Raw genomic sequence first — 20923 nt, forward strand, 5'->3', positions numbered from 1 at the left:
CTGCCACCGAGTCGATTCCAACACAGTGACCCTTCAGAACAGAGTAGAACTGCCCCATAGGGTTTCCAAGGCTTTAAGCCTTTACAGAAGCAGACTGCCTTATCTTTCTCCCATGAAGTAGCTTATCTTTTGGTTAGCAGCTGAATACATTAATCACTACACCACTAGAGCAGCTTGGAAAACCTAGAGAAACACTCAGGGACCAATGAGGAGGCCAAGAGGCTGAAAGATCAAGAGGAATCACACTGTTAGTGGAGTGACTCATGCAGGTAACTGTCAATACTATTGTTTGGACCTGGGATCCCTGTGTCCCTAGACCTCTTTCTCAAGCCCCTGCTAGAGCTTCTCCTTCCCCAGCACTGAGTCTGTGCTGTAGGCATTTAGTGCACTTAGTTGCTATGAAAGGTTGGAGGTTCAAGTCTACCCAGAGATACCGTGAAGAAAGGCCTGGTGATCTATGTCTGAAAAGTCAGCTATTGAAAACCTATGGAGCTCAGGAGGAAGTGGGAGGGGAGCTGTTGCACTGTGGTAAATTGTGGTCAATGTCATGAGACAAATTGCATGTGAACTGCTGTATGGAAAGTGAATTTGCTCTGTAAATCTTCACTCAAATCACAATAATAAAAAAAAAAGAAAACCTATGGAGCATGTTCCACTCTGATACACATAGGGTCACCCTGAGTTAGAATCCACTTGCTGGTAACAAGCTCAGCTCTATTGTTTCTCAGATACACACAGGCTATCCTGGGGACATCGGGAAGCCCACTCGCAGGCTGAGTAAGGCTGTAGCGGATGCCCCATCCTAAGTTTCAATGGCCACTAGTGCCAAATTTCACTTTGGAGAAATGTCTGAGGCACTGTCCCGCAGAAAGCTTCACACCTTTCTGGACAGCAAACGCTTCCTCTGAGGCAGCCTGAAACTGGCAAACCTTTTTTTTCTTTTTTGATTCGGAAGATTCTAATGATCAAAATGTAAAAAGAAATACAACAAAATAGAAATGAAACACAGGACAAAGCCCACTTTTTTTTCAGAAGGAAGTTTGTATTATAGTATTTATTTTTGTTTATATACAAGTCCTTCACATTTGTGTTTAAAATGCACAGACCTCCCTTAATTCTCTTGTTCCTGCTTAAATTAGCTGTTATTTTACAATACAAAAAATACCAAAAATTGCAGTCCTAAATGTATGTATAACACCCACAACCCCCAGCAATGAGATAGTTTACAATACTTACTCCATATTTACATGAGTGCAAGAGATGCTAAATTATACATATTAACAAACTAAGCTCGAGTTCAAACAAAAAACTGTAAATAACTGTAGAACAAAAACATTTCCAGAGCCACAATTAGGGCAACGGAACAGGCTTCACTAGTGTTCAGAATGTTTTGTGCACAAATTCAGAGTTACTGTTAAGTCGGTTCTGTTATTGCCTGTAAGAGAGAAGGCTCCAGTTTTTCTCCCCTCTCTGACCCAGCCCCTGCAGGTGGGGTTTTTACTCCTGTTAGTGACTCACTGCGGGAAATGGCTCATAATGGGTCTGTCTAGAAACCATCTACTGCAGATATTTATGGTTTGGGCCAAGTCTGACATATTGGGTAAACACACATTTCAGATGAGAGCCAGTGCAGGCCCTAAGGGTGGGAGACCTCTGCCCCTGGTTCAGTCTTTGGGGGGTAGGGGACACTTCTCATAGAAATGACCGTAAGGAAAGACCTCCTGGGATGACGGGTTTGAGGAGTTGGATTTTGTTGTTAATTCTAAAGGGCTTGCTTCTGTTTTTTTTTTTTTTTTTTACCCCCATCTTGGTTACTGTCCTAGTGTTAGCTCAAGTTAGTAAGTGCTTAGTAAATATTTGTTGAATGAATGGAGGAGTTCATGAAACTGAAGGATCAAAGATGTTTGTGAAAATACCACCCCACTCCTTCCCCAAATACACTCCATCAAGTTAAAGGACAGGACGCTCTGAAAGAGAGTGTCTTTTTTCTCTGGATAGTGCTCTGGTCTCTTTATGGGCTCCAGCTTTCCCAGGGCATCCACCCTGTACCTCAGGTCTCCCTTCTTCCTGTTGCTGACAGTCTGCAGTCTTTGGCCGCACTTCCTCTGTAGTCTCAGGGCTGGTTAGCTCAGGACAGATGGCTGTCTTCTCCCTACACCTCCTCCTACCTTTTACAGGTGATCCTCTTCAGGCAAGCTCAGGCTTCTCCCCTATGTGTAAGGTGGGGGGAACAGGATGGACAGGAGTTTGCGTTGGCGGTGGAGTGTGACGTTCTCCATGGGAAAAAAGGAGCTCTTATCAACAAATTAGCCCTGTAAGCCCACCCTTGTTTTTCAGTACCCAAAGACATAATCTGTAGTAGAAACAATGGTCCTGGGAAATGGCCATTAAAATTTAGACAGAAATACAAAAAAATGCAGCTGGATAAACCCTTTGGAAAAATCAGGTTCCCACAGGCTATAGTCTTTGAACTTAAAGACTAAGAGAAATATTCCTCAGGACGAGATTGGTCATCTTCACCATCCAGCGCCCAGAGCCTGGCAGCAAGATCCACGATGCACTTGCCGAGCCAACTGCAGGGACAGAGGTGACATGGGCTCCTGCTTCCTTCGTGTCTCCTCACAGACTGCTGTTCAAACAGATTCATTTCATCGTATGTAGGTGATCCTGGTTTTAAGTGATCAAACTGGAGCCAGACGCATGTGAACACATCAACACGTGGGGATGCATTTCATGGCTCAGTTATCAACATCAGGGCCCAATGAGAAGACTTCACAGAACTTGGATGTCTAGTATATGGCACCAGAACATGTCAGGTGAAAGTGAGACATCATTATATTTAATAAAAATACATTTAAGATATTTTTCTGTTGTATGTACACTCCAAATGTCTGAACATTCTGGACACTACTGTATACTTATGTACAAGTGCAAGATCAATGTTCTCATGACTATTTTAATTTATATACAGGCTCTCCTGTGCCGTATTACCAGGTGACCACCTCTTCCTTCTTGGTAACCGGCTCTAAGCTGAGCTCCCTTCTCCCGGCCTCTCTTCCTCTGCCCGAGCCTGGAGGAAGCTGCTTGCTGTGGCTGCAAAGAAGCAGGGATTCAGCCGTTTCCCCACTGCTGGAGTAGAATTGAACTTCACTTGCTCCTTCCTTCCTTCCAAAAATAAACATTATCTTAAAATACAAAGAACAACGAATAAACGAACCAGGTGGCTTGCAGGTCAAGGTGCATGTTATTTCACAGCATGGGATGGATGTGGGGAAAGAGACCTCTTTGGCAAAGGAAGCTGGTTCTTTGAACAAACAAGGTTTTTTTCTTGAGGGAGGACAATCCCCAGTGGCCTCCCTCTTTCTTCGCCAAAGGCCCGGTGGTAAGTAGGGAGTGGAAGGGCCAGTCCACTGCAGGCTCTCCATGGGTGTCATGTCCTTTCTGGAGCAGGGATGTGGGGAGCTTGTAAGAGGAGGGCTCTTTCCTAGAACTGTCTGCTCTTTAACAATGATGTGAAAAAGCAGCTTTTTGAGAGGTCAGTCTCAAAGTAGAGGTGTTTTGTGCATTAGATAGTGTTTTATGGTTTTTCAAAAACCTTGAAAACATCTTCCCAGGGAAAGCGTCATGGGGGCAAGGTTAGTGTTGGGAAGAAGGTAACACTTCCTCTGTAAGCACTGCATTTGAAAGTGAAATGCTGCAGTTTTTGCTCTTTTGGGTATTAATTTCTCCAAATTCACAAGCTTGAGAAGTGCTGTCCAGAAGTCCATCCCAGAGGGATAATGCCAGAGAATTCCAGATTTTGAAGCAGAAGAGAGACCTTGGGAGGCTGCTGCGTTAACACCAGGACACAAAGCACCAGAGACCGGAAGCGAGCCAGCCGGGCAGGGCCTGTGGAGGAAAGCAGCTAACAGACCTGGCCCTGCTCTCCCAAACCTGATCATCTCCCGTTTGGCACAGTTGTCCCTCCTTGGCCTTTCTTCCATGTGCTTTTCTTCTTTATCGGTGTTCACCTGCTCTCTCTATAGCCACCACCTTGGTCTGGGAAGGAGGATGGGTGGGCCAAGCCTCTCTTCAGGGGAAAGAGGGCAAACCGTGCTGGGCCCTTCTCCAGGCTCTCCTGGAACCGTCTCATTCTACCTCGGCCCGGGAATGACCCATGAGCCAGAGCAGGCGAAAGCAGCACAGAGCTGCTCTGCGTCCAGGGGTCCCAGGTGCTCTCAGGGCTCTTTTCTGCTCAAGGGAGATACCTACCATGAGCAAGTCCCCTCTGTAGTGCCCTGGCAGGAGGAGGCCATGGGACTCAGGGGCAGGGCACAGGGTGGCAGGTGGGGATCACACCTTATTTACGGTGAGCATGCTGACCACAATTAAAACAGGAACTTTCACAGTTAGTTCATTTCTGCTCTCCTCCTAGTTCCCGCTGCTCAGTTAAATGTTCCTTGGGGTGGGAAAATTCTTTCCTGGCTGCAAATCGGATTTTAGAAAAAGAGTAGACTGCCAATGATTGCTGTTTAAATTTTACAAGAATTGTAGGATTGCAATTATGTAAAAACTTAGGCTTACTAACTTTCCAATTGCTAGATCTATTTGAAGTCTAGGCACTTAGTGTCTGTGTGTGTGTGTGTGTGTATGAGAGGAGAGAGAATTTCAAGTGGATTAAGAGTAAATTAACCAAATTGCTTTAGAAAACTATCTATTATATCAGTTTACATTCTAAGTAACACTGCTGGCCTTGACATCAAAATAGTCCCCGTTCTATCCTAGTTTGATACAATTCAAAAGAGATGGACCATTACTATTCTCAACTAGGAAAATCTACTCCCTGGTAGAGAGGTAACTGCCTAAGTCCTGCAAGAATAAACAGCACATCTTTTAAAAAAGATAGCAGGCTTCAGATGAAAACAAGTTAATTCATCTGACTAGTTTTTAAAAGACCATGTTCAAGAACAACTGATGACCAAGTCTACTTGTAAACACTCCATCTTTTGTTTTTTGCACAGTTGAGACAGTCCCACGAACAGTTTTCTACAAGTGAACCTGAGTGTCACTTTTAGCTCTCTCCCTGGCTCTACACTGGCCTCCTCCACAACAACTGGATCATCCTTGGATCTGTAATTCAGTCGATTATTTCCTATGCAAAAGAAAGAGGTTAGATGCTGGGACACAGATGGGAGAAACCGTCAAAGAAAGCCTGTGATCATGCAGATGAGGTGGATGCTAGTGTTTCCAGTCCTCTGCCTGTGCGCACCACCGCTCCCTGCCTGCTCCCTCCCCTGCAGACGGCTCTGGTAGGACACACGCGTGCTCTTGCTTGCTCATGGGAGAGTCTCTGGCCCCAGCATCAAATGCAGGTTCCTGGCTGTGCAGGGGGCTGCTGCTTCCGGTTTCTCACTGCTCCTGATTTCTCTTTGTACACTATGGGCATCTGCTGGGAGATGTCCACCAGGGCGCTGGCCACTGCGAGACCTGAGAACACACAGAGGGAGCACATGCTCAGGCGCAGCTTGCTTCCCTGTCCTCGTTTTTATCACTGTTTTACTATTTCCAGAAAAAGGCAGCAGAAACAGTTCATACTTATATGGAACAAGTAACAATGCACATACATAGTTTTACCCGAGAGCTATATCATCTCTTTTGTTCTCCATTATTATGTAGTACTAAGAAATCTGAACCATCTAGACATTTCACACAACATCGTATTGCTATCTTGAATAATCAAGAAATGACCAGAACACTAAAGGCTCTTATAGATAAATGCACTCCAGAGGGGCAGGAAATAAACCTTAGGAAGATACAGGGGCCTGTCATACTGGTTTGGTGGGAGCAGACAGCACTTCTTTTGTCAAAATCCATAATCAAGGAGCAGCTTGCTTTAAAAATAATTTAAAAAATTATTTTCACATATCCATGGTGCTGGGAAAAAAAAAAAAAAAGGAAGGTATACAGGTAAAAGTCTTAGGTCTACCCTATTTTCCTCTCTGCCCTAACCCCTTCAGGTTGCCTGGGCAACCTCTGTTAGTTTTTGTATATCCTTTCAGGGTTTCATAATCTTACACCTTCTGAATTTTTGCACAAAAGGTGTGGCTTCTTTTTTCAGCAGATCAATGAAGCAAAGTGCTCTGTCTGGTCGGAGGAACATTCAAATGGGATTGCAGACAGGCTTCACCCAAAGGCTACCAAGAAAGCGCAACCCTCCTCCCAAGAAGACTCAGAGCCATCCCACATTGCTCACTCAGCATCCGTTATTTTAAAATCTACAGTATGATACAGTCAGGGAAGACTCTGGGCACAGGCTCTGGATTTAGCAGGGCTCCTTTACCTCTCTGAGCCTCAGTTTCTTCATTTGTAAAATGAGGATAACAGCAGCACGGGGTTGTGAGGAGCCAACGAGTGAATCTGTGTTAAGTACCCAGAATAGTATTTGGCTGGTAGCTAGTGATCAATAATGATTACCTTTCACTCTCATGACACCATTTCTACTCCCACCTTTGCCTTCTATTTTCTTTCTGTATTAGTAACTGATTAACTTGACATTTATTAGGGAAGGCATAGTTCTGAAGGAGTTTGGTTCATAACTTGTGTGGACATCGGGCAGCCCTGGCTCAGATCTCTGCAGAGGTCCTCAGGAGCTGTGTTATGAGAGCTTGTTACTCTGCACTGCTAAGCCTATGGAACGGGGGGTAGTAGCTCTTATGGGCAAACTACTATTACGTAAAGTGCTTGGTTTTGTGTCTGGCACACAACGGGGGATATAAAACAAGGAGCAACTGTCATAGCAAAGGTACAGTAGATGCGATTTGGACATATTACCACAAAGGATCGATCCCTGAAAAGGACATCATGCTCATGAAGTAAAAGGTCAGTGAAAAAGAGGAAGATCCTCAAGGAGATGGACTGACATGGTGGCTGCAGCCACGGGCGCCAACAGAGCAATGGTCGTGAGGACGGTGCAGGGCCGGGCAGCGTTTTGTGCTGTTGGTGGGTAGCTATGAGTCAGGGTCAACTTGACGGCATCTAACAACACTACAAGCTGTAGAAATGCCCATGATAGTTACACGGAAAAGGATTAAAAATGATATCCATCTAATAATTTCAATTAATAACTGATAAGGGCTGGAAAAGAAATAGGACAAATGAACACTGTTGGGAGTCAGGATGGTCAAACTGTGAGTAAATTTTCAAAAAGTTCCTTTATGTTGTTATAATCATTGTTTATGCTTAAACTTAAAATGGAGTGAAAAAGCAAGAGAAATGTGGTAGCGTTAGAAATACCAATTTGAGAAACAGTAGCTTTGAGGCGATAGCTGGAAGCCAGGAGGGTAGATAAGATGGATGAGGAAGAGTGTACAGAGTGAAGGGCGAGAAAGCTTACATTTAGGAGTCTGAAGGCGGAAATAATACAGGAAAGGAGCAGTTACAGCAAAGGGGAACCAGAAATACTGGCAGCAAAGGACGGTGTGATGGGAAGCGTCAACTACCACTGAAAGGCTGAGGAAGCTGGTGACTGAAGAGAAGCCCAAACTTTCCCCCTAGGAAATGAATGGGGACCTCAGGGAAAATAGCTTGGGGAACATAAGTGACAAATAGAATTATTTAACGGAATCCTTACAATGATGAGAGGTAAGTACTAATCCATATTCCCTTTATTCCAAGTTCTTTTTTTTAAAGAAAGGGAAGTCCCAATATTCAGCTCCTTTCCTGCCTAAACCACGTTTGCCTCAACCCCCATCTACTCACCTGACTGTCCAGGAGGAGGGATTCCACCGAGGCCTCGAGGGAGCCTCACAAACACAGACAGGACAGCGGCTTTGTTGCCAAAACATGGCTCCAATGCAATGGGCTTGGGAACAGTCTGGTGGAAGAAGATAAAGAATTACTTAAAGCTTTAACATACACAGACAAAGTAATGGTCATTTGGTGCTTACAAGGACCATCAATTCTGTTGTTGTTATGTGCTGTCAAGTTGGACTTGACTCACAGCGACCCCTCCTTGGGTTTCTGAGGCAGTATCACTACGGAAGTAGATTGCCCAACCTTCCTTCCGAGAAGTGGCTGGTAGGTTTGAACCACCAGCCTTCTGGTTAGCAATCAAGTGCCTTAGGCACCACGCTATATAGAAAAAGTTACATCACAGTTTTTAAGAGTTTTAAGTTTCAGAGTCTCTTTTGACATCCATTTTGGTCTTTTCTTCCTTTCCTGTCTTTTAAATGACCTTTTGCTTTCTTCATGGATGATGTTCTTGATGTTATCCCACAACTTGCCTGGTCTTTGGTCACTGGTATTCAATGTGTCAAATCTATTCTTCAGACGGTGTCTAAATTCAGGTAGGACAGAATCACGGTTGTATTTTGGCTCTTACTGACTTAATTTTCTTCAGCTTCAATTTAAACTTGCATAGGAACAACTGATGGTCTGTTTCACTATCAGTTCCTGGCCTTGTTCTGACTGATGATCCTGAGCTTCTCCACTGCCCCTCCATAGAGGCAGTCTATTTGATTCCTGTGTTTTCATTTATGTTGGATAGTCTGTTCAAAAGCACAGAACTCCAAATATAATCATCAGAAAAACATCAATCTCAGATTGGGGTGCATTCTATATGACATCTGTTTTGGTTACCTAGTGCTGCCCTAACAGAAATATACCACAAATGGGATGTTTTTAATAAACAGGAGTTTATCCTCTTAGAGTTTTGGGAGGCTAGGTGTCCAAGTTCCAAGGGCCAGGCTCTAGGGCTGTGTGAAAGCCCCTCAACCTTGGGCTTCAGCTCCACCTCTTGCTCCCAGCCCTCTCTTCACTCAGGCAGCTATTGGCTGCTGAGGTAAACAAGCCCAAGGTCCACTAATAATATGGCAGGCCATTGATTCAAGTCCATTGAAAGTCCCAAGATTGGCAGAGCATGTCAGACTGCTAAACAATGACACAGCTACATGCAGGGTTCAAGCATGCCATAAGCTAGACCATTCCCAAAGCTGCTTCTTATATATGGGAAGCAGACCATATCCCTAAAGCTACTTGTGGTAGATCCCACCATGGAGCTGAATGCCAGTCTCATCATGGGGAATAACTACCACCATCTCCCCAGCCATTCAAAACCAGGCCCGGCCAAATTGACACACAAACATAACTACCACAACACCTGAGCAGGATATCTCAGGATTGTCAAAATAATGAGAAAAGGAGAAAAGACTGAGAGGCTCTCACAGACCAGATGAACCTGAGGAGTCATAACAACTGAATGCAGTGTGTCACTCTGGATACGATTCTGGAAAAGAATGAGGTTATTTGGGAAAACTATTAAAATCCAAGTAGAGAAATTTAGTTAATAGCTGTTTGTTGTTGGATGTTTGACCCTCAAGTCGAACCCAACTCCTAGTGACCTCTCCTTGGGTTTCTGAGGCAGTATCACTATGGAAGTAGATTGCCTAATCTTCCTTCCAAGGAGTGCTGGTGGGTTTGAACTGCCAGTCTTCTTAGTTAATAGTAGTGTGTCAATATCAGATATTAATAATAAAGGAATATAGGAGGGCTTATGTAAGAACTCTATGGACTATCTTTGCAATTATTTTGGAATATAAAATTATTTTTAAGAATTATTTAAAAATATATAGCATTTTTGGAATTGTTGCAACATAATACATGCTTTCATGGAAAGTATTATTAAGCAAACTTTGCTTTGTTTCTATTTAGATTGTTGTTGTTGTGTGCTGTGGAGTCAATTCAGAATCATAGTGGCCAAATGTGACAGGTTAGAACAGCCCCATAGGTTTTCCCATCTGTAACCTTTACAGAAGGAGCTCTGGTAGCGAAGTGCCTAAGGCTTTTGACTGCTAATGAGAAGGTTGGTGGTTCAAACCCACCAGCCACTCAGCAGAAGGAAGATAGGGCAATCTGCTTCCAAAGATTTATCACCTTGGAAAACCAGTGGAAATAGCTATGAGTCAGAATGGACTTGACAGTCCGTCCCAGTGCCGTCAAGTCGGATCCAACTCATAGTGACCCCTCCTTGGGCATATATGAATATATATGTGTATATATATATGTGTGTGTGTGCACGCACGTGCGTGTGTGTGTATATATGTATACACACACACACATACATACATATACATACATCCGTATTCCACCACTGTCATCTTTAAAGGAGCAGATTTCCTGGTTCTTTGCTCATGGAGTGGCTGGTGGGTTCCAAGCACTGACCTGGGTAGCAGCTGAGCTATTAACCACTGTGCCATCTGGGCTTCCATTTATATTTGTTGTTGTTGGTGTTATGTGCTGTTCAGTTGGACCCGACTCATAGCAACCCCTCCTTGGGTTTCTGAGGTGGTATCACTATGGAAGTAGATTGCCCAACCTTCCTTCTGAGGAGTGGCTGGTGGGTTTGAACCGCCAGCCTTCTGGTTAGCAGTCAAGTGCCTTAGGCACCACGCTACATAGAAAATGTTACAATACAGTTTTTAAGATCATGAAAATGATGCATTAAAGTTAATAACAATCACGTAACATCAGTGAGAGGAATGGTATTGTTGGCTACCTTCCTTTGGTAGGTATGTCAGATGGTTCTGCATATGTGGCCCAAACTCAGATCTAGAAATAGGGATACTTTGTAAAATGTGAAAATGTTTCCGCTGTCCTTGAAACACTAAGTAGATCTGCTCACCACTTGTAAGAGCTCAACGGCTAACCAGATGGCTTCCACATCTACTCTTTGGATGTGTGTGGCTCTGAAAAGTAGGTCTGTATTTTCTTTTGCTTTGGATGTAGTTTTCAAAGATGCCCTCTATATTATTTCTATTGTTATGGAACAAATTACTACAAACTCCGTAGCTTAAAACACCTCCTGCTTACTATTTCACAGTTCTGTAATTCAGAAGTCTAGGTGGATTCTGTACAGTTTTCTGCTCAAGATCTAACAAAACTGAAGTTAAAATGTTGGCCAGAATGGGCTCTTATCTGGAGGGGAAGAACCCACTTCCAAGCTCATTCAAGTTGTTGACAAAATCCAGTTCCTTGAGAATGTGGATCTGAGGTTCCCATTTCCTTGTTTTCTGTTAGCCGTGGGCCACCTATATTCCTTCTTACATGGTGGCCTCCTCCATCTTCAAACCAGTGGCGGTGCTTCCAGTCCCTCTCAGGCTTTGGATCTCTTTGGTTTCCTCTTTTGCCACTAGTTGGAGAAAACTCTCTCTACACCTCAAGGACATCTATCTTGGGACTTTTATTACATCTGCAAACTTCCTTTGTAGCAATACCTGGAATACGGTTTGACTGGATAATCATGGAACAGGAGTCTGAGGGGCCAACTTTAAAATTTTGCCTACTACATCCCCCAACATATCATCAATCCATTTCTTTAATTCAGGGGAAGAAAATCATTGCCAGTACTGCTCTACTCTGCTGAGGCACAGGGAACTGACGAAATGGGTGAAATGTCAGAAATGGGAAAACCAGTTATGATGTTACTTCTAAGTGAGGATGATATTTGTCCTTTTGTGAATGACTTATTTCATTCAGCATAATGTCCTCCAGGTTCATCCACATTGTATTTTTAGAACTCATCATTATTCTTTATGGTTGCTTAGTATTCCATTGTGTGCATGTTCTGTATTTTGTTTATCCATTTATCTGTCGATGGACACTGTTCTGTTTACCTAGTGCCACTCTCACAAGGATATACCACAAATGGGATGTCCTTAACAAACAGCAGTTTATTCTCTTAGTTTGGAGGCTTTAAGTCCAAGTTCAAAGTGCCAGGCTCTAGGGGCTGTGTGAAAGCCCCTCAACCTTGGGCTTCAGCTCTGCCTCTTGCTCTAGCCCACTGAAGCTGGAGGCATCTCTTCACTCAAGCAGCTACTGGCTGCTGAGGCTAACAAGCCCAAGGTCGATAAATAAAATGGCACAATCCCGATGTTACCAAACCACACAGCAGGCCATTAATTCAAGTCCATTGTAAGTCCCAAGGTCGGCATAGCATGGCAGGCTGCTGAACAATGACACCGCTACATGCAGGGTCCAAGGGTGCCATAGGCTAGAGACCAGTCCCCAAGGCTTCTGCTTATGTACAAGGCGCAGACCACCTTCCCTAAGGCAGCTACTCAGCTGCTCCCAGTAGATTCTACATGGAGTTAGTTTATTACCAGTCTCATCATGGGGAATACTACATCCAGCTGCCCAGCCATTCAACCAGGCCCAGCCAAGTTGACACACAAACTGAACTACCACAGACACTTAGGTTGTTTCCATCTTTTTGCTATTGTGAATGCTGCTGCAATGAACATGGCTGTGTATATGTCCATTTGTGACAGTTCTCTTATTTCTCTAGGATATATACCTAGGAATGGGATTTCTGGATCACATAGGATTTCTATTTCTACCTTTTTTAGGAAGCACTATACTATTTTCCAATAGTGGTTATACCATTATACAATGCTACTAGCAGTATATGACAGTTCTAATCTCCCCACAGCCTTGCCAGAATTTTTTCTGTCTTTTTGATCCGTGCCATTGCTGGGGTGAGGGTAGTAGGGGAGTGGTGAGATAGTATCTCCTTGTAGTTTAATTTGCAACTCTGTAATGGCTAATGAGGAGCTCCGGCAGCATAGTGCCTAAGGCACTTGACTGCTAACCAGAAGGCTGGCGGTTCAAATCCACCAGCCACTTCTCGGAAGGAAGGTTGGGCAATCTACTTCCACAGTGATACTGCCTCAGCAACCCAAGGAGGGGTCGCTAGGAGTTGGGCCTACTCGATGGTACATAACAACAACAACAAACGGCTAATGAGACGCTCTGGTGGTTAAAGCATTCAGCTGCTAATCAAAAGGTCAGCAGTTTGAACCTACCAGCTACTATGCAGGAGAAAGATGAGGCAGTCTGCTTCTGCAAAGATTCACAGTCTTGGAAACCCTATCAGGCAGTTCTCCTCTGTTCTATAGGGTCACTATGAGTTGAAATTGACTTGATGGCAGTGTTTTTTTTTTGTTGTTGTTGTCTGTCTGTTTAATGGCTAATGCTTGTGAGCATCTCTTTATCTTGTTAGCCACCTGAATGTCTTTTTTAGTGAAGTGTCTGTTCATGTCCTTTGCTCATTTTTCGGTTGACTGATTTTTGTTGTTGAGGTGTTGAAGTTTTCTATATATTTCAGAGATCAGAGTCCTTTCAGATATGTCATTGCTAAATATTTTTTCCCAGTCTGTAGGTTCTCTTTTTATTCCTTTGGTAAAGTCTTTTGATAAGCATGTATTTAATTTTTAGGAGGTCCCAATTATCCAGTTTATCTTTTGTTGTCTACCTATTTTGTAATGTTTGATAGTGTATTTATGCCATAAGTTAGTACCTTTAGCTTTGTTTCTATATTATCTTTCAGGAACTTTATAGTTTTAAGTTTAAAATTTAGGTCTTTGATCCATTTTTAGTTAGTTTTTGTGTATGATGTGAGGTAAACTATATTTGTTAGCTGTCCATTCTAACATCTAACATCTAGTACTGTCTAAATGCATTATTTATTCTTCCTGCCATCGAGTCAATTCTGGCTCATAGCGACCCCTTTGGGTTTCCGAGGTGGTAAATCTTTACAGAAGTAGATTGCCCTGTCTTTCTTCCGTGGAGTAGGGTCGCTATAAGTCAGAGACAGGTCGACGAGACCTAACAACAACAACAACGTTTCTGCTGACTTTTAACTCATGTAGGCTTGCCTCCTTTTGTCCTTGGTAATCCTTGATTGCTTGATCTTGATCTGTGAGAATCCTACTGGCTGAACTGGGGGTGTTTTCCTATAGAAAGGCTGTGCATCCACTTTAGCTGGGAGTCGTGGTGTGTTACCAGTCTGGAACCGCTTATACAACTCACGATTCTAAGTTTTGGCTCACGGTTTGCCCTTTTTTGGGGGAGGGAAAGCAGGACAATTCCTGGAGACGTCACCTACTTCCCATGAGCTCACTCATGCTTTCGTACGTTTGGTTTAGGATACAGCTGTTGCATGGCCAGGCTCCCCAGAGTATGTCATCATTTTCCAAAGTTTTATCACGCTTCGTCTTTTTTTTTTTATTAGAAATATTTATTTTCCACAAAATACACAGTGAATTATTATTTTGCCCCTTTAAGTAAAATCCCCAAAATATAATTATAAAGAACTACAGTTTGACTTAGCTAGTTTCAAGTAAAAGTTTTAAAGTATTATGCCACACAATACTGACAAGCAAATCAGAAAAATCCTTTTTACTTTTAAAATTCCCTGAACCCAACAATGATTAACGATACAAACCAGACTGGAAAACGAAAGTGAAAGACTACCCAAGTGAAAGACTACCCGACAGCATCAGAGTTTTGCCTTAATGTTAAACAGAAAGAGGGAGGGAAAAACGCGAGGCAACGGAGTAAGGCTCTGTCTCTCTCTGGTGTCCCAGGCTCAGAAATGTGAGCTTAGCAAGTTAGTAAGAGGAGATTACGAATCATGTTCTCACCTTTATACTCCCCCCAATAAGATCGGGGGGCTCTTCATCTGTTTCCAAGGCAACGTTTACAGAGGCAAAGGGACGACTGGCCATCTGTTGCATCTCTCGAAGAAGTTGCTAATGAGTAAATAATACAACAAGCATTAATGCAACAAGTGCAGGGGGGCTTATGAGAATACCACATACTAAAAATACCTCATTCTTTCCTATTCAAACAAATCAAGTCCAAAAAGATACCTTTGAGATGGCTGGGGAATACTGAACACGGACTAGGCGTTAGGTAACATAAAAAACCCCACTGCCTTCAAGTTGATTCCAACTCATAGCGACCCTGATGGACAGAGAAGTATTATCCATGTGGTTTCTTTATGGAAGCAGACTGCCACATCTTTCTCCTATGGAGTTGCTGATAGGTCAGACTACTGACCTTACGGTTAGCAGAGAGAGCTTAACCAGTATGCTACCAGGGCTCCTTTAGAGAACATTAGGAATCACTGAATTTTGTTGGATGTGATAATAGTATTGTGGTTATATTAAAAAAAAGGAAAAGTCCTCATCTGTTACAGGTAACATACTAAAGTTAATGATGGAAACAATGCTATGATGTCTGCTTGTTAAATATGTAATGTAAACAATGTAATCCTATTTCCTCATATTTTTATTACTAGAATAAGGCCAGGCTTTCTTTCTTTTTGTTGAAACTTGAGCCAGTTATTTTCACAGCAACAAAACCCAGTACCTCATGACAGTTAATAGGCACTGAGAGAACGCTTTATTCAGAGAGGTGGAATAGGCTAAAAGCATAAACAAGCATGAAGCTCTTCAGGGAAAGGACAAGCAGGGGCTTTGGATTCAGACAGGCTTGGATGTGTGACCTTAAGAAGGTGTGTAAAGTCTCTAGGCTTCAGTTTCTTCCTCTCTAAAATGAGTTTTATCCCACAGACTGTCGTTAGATCAAATGAGAACATTTAACTAGCACAGTGCTCCTGCCTATGGTGATGGCTAATCATAGCTTATTAAGGATATCAGGAGTCTTCTGGGCATGCCACTGAAGCTCGAGGTCATGCCAGGGAAGAGACAAGCCTTCAGTTCTGCCTCCTATCAGAGGAGACATGGAGAGATCATGGCTCTATTCTAGATGGACATTTTTATGTTAAAAAATTAATAAAACACCAAATATAACTTTCTTACACCTCAGAAAGGAGCTGTGGTGGTGCAGTGCTGCAGTGTAGTAAATTACTTTGTGTGGCTTTTCTACCCATAAGTCTTTGTAAACTCCAAGGTGGGATTTGCTATGAGCAACTGAGGAGCTCCTGATTGCTGAAGGTGTCCACCTGGAGTATTTCTGTTGGGAGTGGCACAAAACAATGTTCTGGGAGGTGCTCACTCTCTCTCTCAGGTGCTTAGAGTTCTGATACTACGATTGGCTAGTATGACCACCCTGCCAGGCTCAAAAGGAGGCCTCCTAGACGCAGAACTCTGACTGCTGGTGGAGGAAGATGTGATGCTGAAAGAGACACGAGCTCCTGAGACATGCGTTGCTGGGAAAGAGATGCAAGAGACATGTATTGGTGAGTGAGACACCGAGGGACCAGCACTGCTGAGAAAGAGACTGTGAGAGACTGCTGCTGGCTGAGGGACGGTGGGCTGGGAGAGAGACTGAGCATTTTTCCTGAACCTGAATTGTAGCCTGTGGTGCTTCCCTAATAAACCCCATAATCTGTGAGCTCTGTGTGGCCACTGCAGCGAATTATCGAACCCAGGAGAGAGGTGGTGGTGCTTTAGGAGGAACGGTTGGAGAAAGGGCTGGAGGGAGGCAGCATGTCTGGCCTCACAGGAATAGGCCTTGGGTTACTGCTGGTAATCCTGTCTTCCTCTTGTAGGGTTAGAGGAGGTCAGAACATGTGGCCTCCTTGCCGTTTTTTGCAAGTGCCTAAAGCATTTGACTGCTAACCAGAAGGTTAGTGGTTCAAACCCACCAGCCGTTCTGTGGAAGGAAGATGGGCAATCTACTTCCATAAAGATTTATCACCTCGGAAACCTAAAGGGCCACAATGAGTGGGAACTGACTTGATACCTCATAAAGCGGTTGATCCACTCATTGAACTAATATACACAGCAGCCCTACTCTGGGTTCGGTGTAATTCCAAGTGCTGGGATTTCAGTAAACCGAGTCCCCACCCTCCTCTGGTTCACATCCTAGTGCCTTTATGGTGCGTCCAGGAGACAATGTGTGTGAGAGCACTTCTAACAGGGCCTGGCACGCAGGCTGTTACTGTTGTCATAAAATAACATCAAGTCATTCCTTCTATGGTTTTGAGAAGGAATAAATCATGGCTGAGATTTTAGAAATGATGAAATAGGTTCTGAACAGTCAGGTTTATGGTTACAGAGAAATTCCAAATAATAAGAGCATGTGCTTCGTTTATTGGCATACTAAGTGTATTTAAAACAAAACAAAACTTTTTCTTTTTGTTCAACTTTTCCTTATTTTCTATTTTATGTATGTTGCAAGTATTTTTCAGTGGGTTGTTTGGCTTCTGTGTTATTTATTTATTTACGATATACTTAAGAATTAACTGTATGCAAGCAAATCTACACCATTTTAAAAACCTTATCTGAAAATAATAATTTTTGTCTCCTTTCCAACAGTAACAAAACTTAATTTTCTTTCTCTTAGAACAAAGTCTTGAACATCCAGAACAAAGTTAAGTAACAAAGTGGTGCACACTCACAAAGGCACTTGGACATGAACTGGAGCAGAGAGGGATTCTGCTGTTTTGAAACCTCTGCATTTGGAATAGCACAGAATCCAGGGACATGGGCTGGGAAGATGGAAATCTTGCTTTTAAAGTTTAGCTCTCTGCCTTAGTAACTGTGTGATGGTGAGCAAGTGACGTTGCCTCTCTGAACCTCAGTTCCCTCACCTGTTAATTAGTACTAGTGACTACTTCTTAGAGTTGTGAGGATTAGATTAGTTAAATGCTTAAAACTGCCTAAGACAGTGACTGTTGTTGTTGTTGTTATGTGCCGTCGAGTCGGCCCCGACTCATAGCGACCCCTCCTTGGGTTTCCGAGGCAGTATCACTATGGAAGTAGGATTGCCCAACCTTCCTTCCGAGGAGTGGCTGGTGGGTTTGAACCGCCAGCCTTCTAGTTAGGAGTCAAGTGCCTTAGGCACTATGCTACCAGAGCTCCTAAGACAGTGACTAGAACTTAGAAATACTCAAATGTCAGCTCTGATTATGGCTAATCTGGATTTGATTAGTATAACTTCTGGTGTTTCTTTAACATGACTGATGTTGCTTATCTAGATATTCTTTATAGTGTTAAGGGGGTATTATTTTTTTAATTTACTAAGAATTTTTTTTTGTTAATTAGGAATGGGTGTTGAATTTCAATAAATGACTAAATGATTACTTGGCCTCTACTGAGAATTTAGGTCTTACTTTTACCCACTGATATACTGTATACTAGTAGGTCTTCTAATGTTAAATAGTTCTTTTATCACATGGGTAAATTAAATTGTACATATATTTATTATGCAACTGGCCTTGATTTCAGTTTTTAACTTTATTTGTTGCTGTTGCTGAGAATACGCACAAGAGAACACATACCAACTCAATTTCTACAAATGACATTCTTTACAGTAATTACACCTTCTTGTTGTTTCCACCCTCCTTTCCCAAACCTTCCTTCCCCATTTGGTATCAAGGCTTCTGTCCACATAATGAATTAGGAAAATTATAAGTTTTACATCTTATCTTTGCTCTGGAATGACTTCTATATTTTAGAAATAATTGATTCCCATAAACACCCAAGGAGAAACAGACTTACTATTTTTACACGCTTACTTCAATCATGAAACTGTCTGGGTCTAATGTCCTTCTGGAATGAATAATAATTTGACAAGTTTTTGGTTCCTTCCCTCGACAGTGGTTTATTGTAGCTTCTGATTTCTTTCTTAGTCCATTTGGATAACGTATATATTTTCCAGAACACCACACAATTGATTGGGATTTTCACTTTTTTTTTTTAAACAAGCACCACAATGTAACAGCTCTCTCCCCACCTCCTCCCTGTGGGTACTCTTTCCCTGTGCCCTGCTTGCCTATGCATTCCCGCCTCCCTGGCTTCTCCCTCATTGGGATTTTTAAATGTATTAGTACTGGAGCTATTAAAAACCTCCTTCTGATAGTGATGATTCCAAATATGATGAATGTGAGTAATGTCACTGAATTCTATGTGTAAAACATGTAGAAATGGCAAATGTTTTGTGATATATTTACAATAATTAAAAAAATAAACCAACCCCCTGAATATATTTTTATCCCTGATTTTAAAAAATAAGGAAAATAAAGAGGATGCAGGAGCTCTGGCAGTGTAGTGCCTAAGGCATGTGAGTGCTAACCAGAAGTCTGGTGGTTCAAACCCATCAGCCACTCTTGAGAAGGAAGCTTGGGCAATCTACTTCCATAGCGATACCGCCTGGGAAACTCAAGGAGGGGTCACTATGAGTTGGATTCGACTCTACGGCAGCGGCTTTTTTTTTTTTTTTAAAGAGGATGCAGCATCACGTTGATGCCAACATCATGCTGGAATGGGTCAGAAAAGGTGGCATCATGGCCCACAGGGAGTAGTCCATGGCCTGGAGCCTCCCTTAACCCTATTATAGACACTTAGGTAAGAATAGTGCTGAGTGCCTGAGAGTTGTGGTTTTTAGATACTCCCATTCTCTTCCAAATTTGTCCATACATTTTTATATAGAAAAAGGCATGAGTCTAAAAAAAAAGAAAAAAAGAAGAAAAAAAGGCCTGAGTCTATACAGAAAACCAAAGAGTGTTCCCTCAGCAACAACGCAATATACCTGATGACTGGAAGAGAGGGAGAGGAAGAGTGCAAGTGAAAGTTGCAACAAACCAAATTTTTTATGTTGTAATTTTAATCAGGTTTATTTATTTGAATTTGTCACCTATAAATATTTGCTTGACTTATTAGTGCTACTTTTGGAATGGAGCTCTGGAGGAAAGTAAAAAAATAAAACTCAAGTCAAAGTTTAATTGGACACAGACTGAACCTCCCCTGAATGAGGATACGTTTTTGAGATGCTTAAATGGCTGATTCTAGCCACACTCTCATGAAAGGCCATGCCAAATCAAGTGCTGGCTGCAGCCCTGTTAACAAGCCCTCGGAGCTTCCACTTTGAGTGTAAAGAATCGGGGTTTTTGTAGGAAGGGTACACTTTCAATCTATAAGTCAATATCAGAACTGCCTTTTACAAAGTTAAAACCTGGTAGAATTAATTAGACTTTGTAGCATTAATCATAGTCTACTGACTATATGCATGGAGGCCTGCACTGCAGAAAGAGTGGCAGTATTCTTACCGGATACACCTATCAATCATCACAAATAGCCCAAACAGATTATTTAATCTTCATCCATTGAGGCTTACCTCTCTACGCCTGGAGGCCCAACAGCTCTGTTTGATCTTCCAAACCACAGCTGCCACCAGGAGCAAAGACAGGAAACAACTGTGAGAAAGAAAAGTACCAAGTTATTATTAACCCAGCCCAGAATCAGCATCACCGACTTCCACACCTCAGGCCAGGCAGGGAAATAATCCCTAAATACCATTACACTCTGATGAGTCATTACGACAGCCAGCGGCATGGCTCAAGATGCTACTTCCTACAAACGCTGAGCTGGGCAAGACAGTGCCACTGCTGGCCTCGTGGTTTCCTCATTAGATCATGACAGTTCTCTGCCGAAAAACCTTCATTTGCTCCTCTCGGTAAAGTCCAAAGCCCTCATAATGCCTGCAGGCCTTGACTTTTCTCCAGAGCTCCATTCCAAAAGCAGCAGTAATAAGGCAAGCAAATACTTACAGATGACAAATTCAAAGACATCCTCTTTATCTTCCTTTTTTTAAAAATTGGGATAAAAACATATTCAGAGGGTTCCTGACCTGACCTCTAGACTGTGTGGTCCCTACAAGGTACACAGAGAGCCCTGACCTCCTCTGGGCCTTCATCAGAACGGTCCATCTTGGTTTATCTCAAATAAGAAAAATAATCCAAAAATAATTATAATGCTATATAATCCAGTTAGCAGACAAACCAAAAATATCAAACCAAACCCACTATTGAGTCGATTCTGATGCACAGCAACTGCCACTGGGTTTCTGAGGCAGTAAATCTTTGCAGAAGTAGATTGCCCTGTCTTCCTTCCATGGAGTGGCTGGTAGGTTTGACCTGCCAACCTTCTGGTTAGTAGTCAAATGTCTTAGGCACTGCACCACCAGAACTCCTTAATTAGCAGACAGTAAAGTTAAAAAAAATAAGAAATGTTATTAGAGTAACACTTACCTATTTTTTTAATTTTAATTAGGATTTGGGTGAAGATTTACAGAGTAAATTCACTTTTCATACAGCAGTTCACATATACTTTGTCTCATGTCATTGACCAAAATTTACAAT

At 42.6% G+C, this 20923-nt stretch overlaps 1 protein-coding gene across 1 annotated transcript in view; it reads right to left on the reverse strand.

The window, feature by feature from the left end:
• Positions 1-5341: 5341 nt before the first annotated feature.
• ATRN (attractin) overlaps positions 5342-20923 on the reverse strand; it is a 267433-nt gene continuing 251851 nt past the window's right edge. The window contains exons 26-29 of the mRNA XM_007959994.2: positions 19900-19978; positions 14457-14564; positions 7738-7852; positions 5342-5466 (exon numbers count right to left, since the gene is read on the reverse strand). Coding sequence (XP_007958185.1) covers positions 5342-5466; positions 7738-7852; positions 14457-14564; positions 19900-19978 — 427 coding nt within the window. The remainder of the gene's footprint in view (positions 5467-7737; positions 7853-14456; positions 14565-19899; positions 19979-20923) is intronic.

The sequence above is a fragment of the Orycteropus afer genome, unplaced genomic scaffold (assembly GCF_000298275.1).
Source record: "Orycteropus afer afer isolate SDZICR_OR568_19922 unplaced genomic scaffold, OryAfe1.0 scaffold00020, whole genome shotgun sequence".
In the NCBI taxonomy this organism is placed as follows: Eukaryota; Metazoa; Chordata; class Mammalia; order Tubulidentata; family Orycteropodidae; genus Orycteropus; species Orycteropus afer.